Source organism: Gadus macrocephalus, chromosome 2 (genome assembly GCF_031168955.1).
Source record: "Gadus macrocephalus chromosome 2, ASM3116895v1".
NCBI lineage: Eukaryota > Metazoa > Chordata > Actinopteri > Gadiformes > Gadidae > Gadus > Gadus macrocephalus.
Window position 1 is genome coordinate 21929435 of NC_082383.1, and position 5412 is coordinate 21934846.

The 5412-nt window shown below is 48.8% G+C and overlaps 1 protein-coding gene across 1 annotated transcript; it reads right to left on the reverse strand.

The window, feature by feature from the left end:
• Positions 1-2144: 2144 nt before the first annotated feature.
• On the reverse strand, positions 2145-4975 carry socs1a (suppressor of cytokine signaling 1a). Its single transcript, XM_060074019.1, has 2 exons — positions 4804-4975; positions 2145-3904 (listed from the first exon to the last, which is right to left on the reverse strand). Exon 2 carries the CDS (start codon positions 3845-3847, stop codon positions 3122-3124), a length of 726 nt encoding a protein of 241 aa, XP_059930002.1. The 5' UTR covers positions 3848-3904; positions 4804-4975; the 3' UTR covers positions 2145-3121.
• Between the last annotated feature and the right edge of the window lie 437 nt (positions 4976-5412).

Sequence of the window (5412 nt, forward strand, 5' to 3'; positions counted from 1 at the left end):
ATCAATCGTTGTTGATAATTGTATTTATTTATTAGAATAGGGACAGATATAAAAACATAGTGTGAACCAGTCATCTGATGTATGCATCATAGTGTTTTAGCCAAAGCTAATTCATGACAATATTGTGTGAAAATGTATAACATACAGGAATTAAGTGAGCATGGCATAGGAAGGTATAGTATATCCATAGCATAGCAAGGGTCTATCGTCATGGTGGTTGGGGAGGAGGAGGCCCCACAGAAAAAAGTGGGTTGATCGTGTCACCTATCGAAACGCTTAGGTAGCCTACAACGTGGCAGAGGAACCTTGAGATTTCACGTACCTCCGTGGTTTGCAGAAAAAACCTCAGTTTGCTTCAGGCGGACTGGGTTAGTAGTTTCATTCCGTGTTCTTGTGGCTTAAAAAAGAACCACACGGTCCCTTTGTCTGCTGCCTCCATCTCGGTTCCTCTCTTCAGGGAAATGCTTGCGTGCACGTGTGATCTCTTTTGTGTGTGTGTGTGTGCGTGCGTGTGTGTTTGTGTGTGTCTGTGGTTGCGTGTGTGCGCGCGCGCACGCGGCTGGTTCCCGGTACTAGCGACACCTGAACTACTTTCAAGTGACTTTTCTCTTCATGGAAACCGCAGTTACAGCAGCGTGAGGTGATAGGCGTTGCGGTTGAGGTGCGACTGACTGTAAAAGTTGAAGGCGTTGAGCTTGTGTCACCACGCCACACACTGGCGGGGCCAGTGCTGATTATCCTCTGTACGTCGTGAATGGGGAGAATAATCCAAAAGAGGTGATTATTAAATGATAACGAGTAAAGATGAATTATGAGAAAACCCCACGGTTAAACCCAAAATCTATGGGTGAAATCTGTGGGTGATTCCTGGACTACGTGAAGTAGGCCTATATCTGATGTGTATTGATTTTTTGCAATTCTGTAATCTCCAACATTAAAAATAATAATGATAAGAAAAAGTTTGTTGATCTTTTGTGTTACAACACTTAGGTTACAGGAAATGTTGACAAACTCGTTGGGGGTAGGGGGAGGCGGGCGGCATCTACAACAGCTGGTACACCGGGTTGCGTCATCTGTTCTACTTATCACAAACAAAAAACAGTCTGCTTTGGGATTCCAGAGAAAAGTAACTCATGCCTCATTCAACAGTCACAATTCAAACTCTGTATCATCAAACAACGATGACAACAGGCGACTCTCCTTCTTCTGTCCTATAGCCACCTAAACGGTTCTAGTTCTCCTTTCCAAAGAAGTGTTTGTGTCTGTGTGTGCCAGCATGTTTGTGTGTGTGTGTGTGTGTGTGTGTGTGTGTGTGTGTGTGTGTGTATGTTTGATGCCAAACAGACATGGCATGTCCAGGTACTAACTGTACTCCAGTGGCCAGCAGAGACTTCTATTTCTGCCCAGACAGAGTGGTGTGGTGTGTCTGGAAGGAGCACATGGTTTGGGCAACCTGTCCATGATCCCTGACAGGCAGCATCTTTTGACAAAACCATCACCAGACAGCCACACTGAGACACAATCCCTTACTCTCATGTCCCCCCCCCCCTCCGAATGCCAGCTGTCACCAGTCATCATCCATATCAGTTTCCCCGGGTGTGGTGGTGTCGGCTTCAACAGTGACAAGCAGTCCTTTGTCCCCCTTTCAATCAAAGGTAAGCCCTGAACGCTGCGCAACCAGATTCATGGCTTCTCTGAAAGGCTGTAGGTGTGGACTGTTTGTTTAACGACGTGTATGTTTTTTGGATTTCTAGTTTTTGCGTTGATTTGTGTTTTAAATGCTCATTGTTGTATGCATTATAAACCGTACGCATATAGATGCAAGTATCCAAGATAAATTTCCTTCGGGATATGAAGTCTATCTTATCTTAATTCAACAAAACATTTATAGGTGTGGATGTTTGCGCTACCAGAAGGCGTGTTTGTGGTTATTTTTGTTTAATAAATCATAGTAATGCTATGTAAATATAGTAAAGCGGTCAATTATAATTAGAATCTGTGAATTATCAAATATAATTCACTGCCGGAAGTTAGGAAGGGCCCATGCAAGTGAACGGAGCATTCAATGGAATTGAAAAGAGCTGTGTAAAAAAGTTATATATAAACTGAGCGACAAAAAACGTTAAAACACAATCAAGATGGTTCTTTTGAAAATATATTTTTTTTATTTTGTTTGAAATATATTATTGATACAAAAATATCTAAATAATGGTATCTCTTCCAAACTTGGTTAGTTAGAAATTCACATGAATAAATAAAACAACGGACGGAACAAAGCTACACACAGCATTACTGACAACTTTAACTGAACCATGAAATAACAGTTTTAATATTTGGTATGAAAAAACCCATAAATATCATGTTTAGTTTCAGAGTAATTACAAATCAAAACACGTCCCACTTCGTGGTGCTATGTGCGTAAAATAACCACTTGCTAAACCCTCCTTCGTTGCACCAAACTAACACAGTACAATCAACAAGCTGATTTATTCGTAATAGTTTCCAACTAATTCTGTTTCTTTGAAACCGCTTGAAAGTGGTGGTGGAAGCTGCCCGGGCTGTTTGAGGTGCTTATACTGTAGGTATACAATTCTGTTGAGTGTTCAAGTAAGTCGTAAACATAGAAACAAAAAAAACATTCGTCACTTCCCCGTCACTTAGGCTCATGCAGGCCCAACTCCATGTGGCCCTCTGAGGGCCATCAAAGTCCAACAGGGCCGCCTCCAGGGTCACGACGGCCCCGAAGGGCCCCGACACTGGACCCCATGGCGGGGGGGGGGGGGCACTGAACCAGGGGCCATCGCAGGACCCCGGCGCCGGGTTCAAGCGTCCTCGTCTTGGTTCCCCTGCCGCTGTAGTGGTCTCCGAACGCAGCGTCCTCCCAGCGTGCTGCCGGCGCGTCCGTCAGCTCCCGGGTCTCCCCCGGGAAGGCACGCAAGTCCACGGCACGGCGAACCCGCGCATCCTCACACCGGTCCCCTGAGCCGTCTGACAGCCCGGCCAAAGTCTCCTGCTCCCCAGAGACACTGAGTCCGGGTCCTGTTGGGATCCGGAGCAGTCCACCTTGCCTCCTCCTCCTCCTCCCTCTCCTCCTCCACCTCCCCCTCCTCCACCTCGCCCCTCACAGGCTGTAAGGGAACTCCTGCAGGAAGTCCCTGAGGATCCCGGACACGGGCAGCTGCAGGACGCCGCTGCGGCCGCCGCACGCCTCGGCGACGCGCCGCCGGCACAGCTCCTGCAGCGTGGCCATGCGCTTCCTGTAGGGGGCGCCCAGGCTCCGCTTGGGCGAGGCGGCGTAGTGCTGCAGCAGCTCGAAGAGCCCCGCGAAGCTGCGCTCGCTGCCCGCCAGGCCGAAGCGCTGGCGGCGGTACACGATGCGCACGCTGACCGCGCCCGCCGCGGCGCGGTACGACAGCGTGAAGAACACGTCCTTCTGCCGGCTGTCCCGCACCAGGTAGCTGCCGAGCGGGGCGTCCCGGAGCATGCCGTGCGCCTCCTCCACGCCCAGGGGCCCCCAGTAGAAGCCGCTGCGCTCCAGCTGGGAGGCCGTGTCCGTGATGACGCAGAAGTCCTTCTGGGACGAGAAGGGCGGGAAGTGGGTGGCGAGGGCCGAGAGCGGCTTGGGCCGAGCCCCGGGCTGCTGGGGTCCCGGGTTCTGGGGGGCCCCGTCGCCCCTGCAGGGCCGGACGGGCTGCTCCGCTTGGGGGCAGTGGTGGGGACGGCCCGCGGGACGGGGTAGAGCGCGGGAGGAGGAGGAGGAAGAGGAGGAGGAGGAGGAAGAGGAGGATGCGGAGGAGGAGGATGTGCAGGTGCTGCCATGGCCTTCCACGGTGCTGTAAGCTACCATCCTACGGTGGAGAGGCGTTCAGAACCCTCTCCCATCGCTGACCACCGCAATGACATCCTGAGGGGGAACAACATGGAGGAAAGGGTCAGATCTCAGCGCTTGTGGATGAATCTTTCAGAATAGGGATTTGAAAAGGTGTATTTCTACAGCGGCCGATCGACAAGGTGTTGGTTTGAAACTTTGACGCACACTTTTTTTCTACTTTTTCTATTTTATTAGCCAATTACGAGCATCCAGAATCCTGCCTCCAGCAACTTGATTGGTCGAAATAAAGTATGACGCCCCGCAATAGTTAAAAGCTCCTTTCACCCAGATTTGAGATATTCTGCAATCAGATTTTGGACATTAATCGAAAGACTTTAGATTTTAATCTAAGGTTTGATTCGTGAGACTACTGTTATTACAATGATTCTGGTCGTTATTTGAAAAGTTCCTAAATGAATGGAAGGAAAAACCAACTCATTTTATTGTCACTTCAGCAAAATAGGCCTACTAGGTTGAAACATGAGAGTTGGGAATTTCACAGCTTTGTGGCCATGCCCGTAAATCTAAAATTTCCACGTACAGCATAATCCAATTTGCATGGGTCGAGGGATTACAGCTCATCTGCAGTGCAAAGCATCATTCAGGTAAAATGTTTGTTCAGGAGAACAGATGGACGAGACACCGCACATAACCGACCCTCTACAAAGCCTACAACTTGCAACACGAACCGAAGAGCAAGGATAAGTTCCTAACCTTAAGTACCGCCTGGTCCACAAACTACTCGGAGCGCTATGATCTGTAGGCCTACTGCAGCGTCAATATGTATTGGATATTAAAAAAATCCACCAACAAAACAAAGACCGCAAAAGACAAATTTCATGCAACAATGCAAAGCTGCAGGAATGAATCGGTCTTACGCTCCTTACAAGCACTCTCTTTTACCTCACATCACACCATATGATAAGGCTTACCGTTAAAAAATCACTCGGATCCCACTTGAGAACGGAGAATACACTGTACTCAGCGATCTCCTGTCGGTAGCTGTTGTGTTCGCAGTGGTCGTCAACACATGTCCACACTCAGCTCAAGGTAATCCTTCGTTATGGCGGGGCGGAGGGGGGGGGGGGGGGGGGGGATACTACAGGCAGGTCGTGTTCAAGGCAGGATGTGTGCCTTGTAGTGGTGACTCTGGGTCTGCTCTCTGTGTCTTTGTGGACAGCCTAGTGCGCACCGAGGCTCTTATATACGTCATCTGTTAACCACGCCCATTTCTGAGAAACTGAAACTGAAGCATGACGAACACGGAGCATTTATTGTCAGCGGGAGCTCTTCACGTAAATCCGTGGGGCTGTAGACGAAATTGTTAAAGCTATACGTTTCGTTTACGATTTGTTACTCAAGTTTGAATTTGTGGCCCAAAAAAAACCACATAATTCTGTGTTTCCCACCCACAGCTTCAACTCCACATTGGAAAAGAATACGGTACCACTGAATAGCCAAGGACAATTCAATTCATGGACGCATCCTGCTATATTGCAACATATAATTGGGAATTGGACTGAATGAAAGTCTGTCTAATC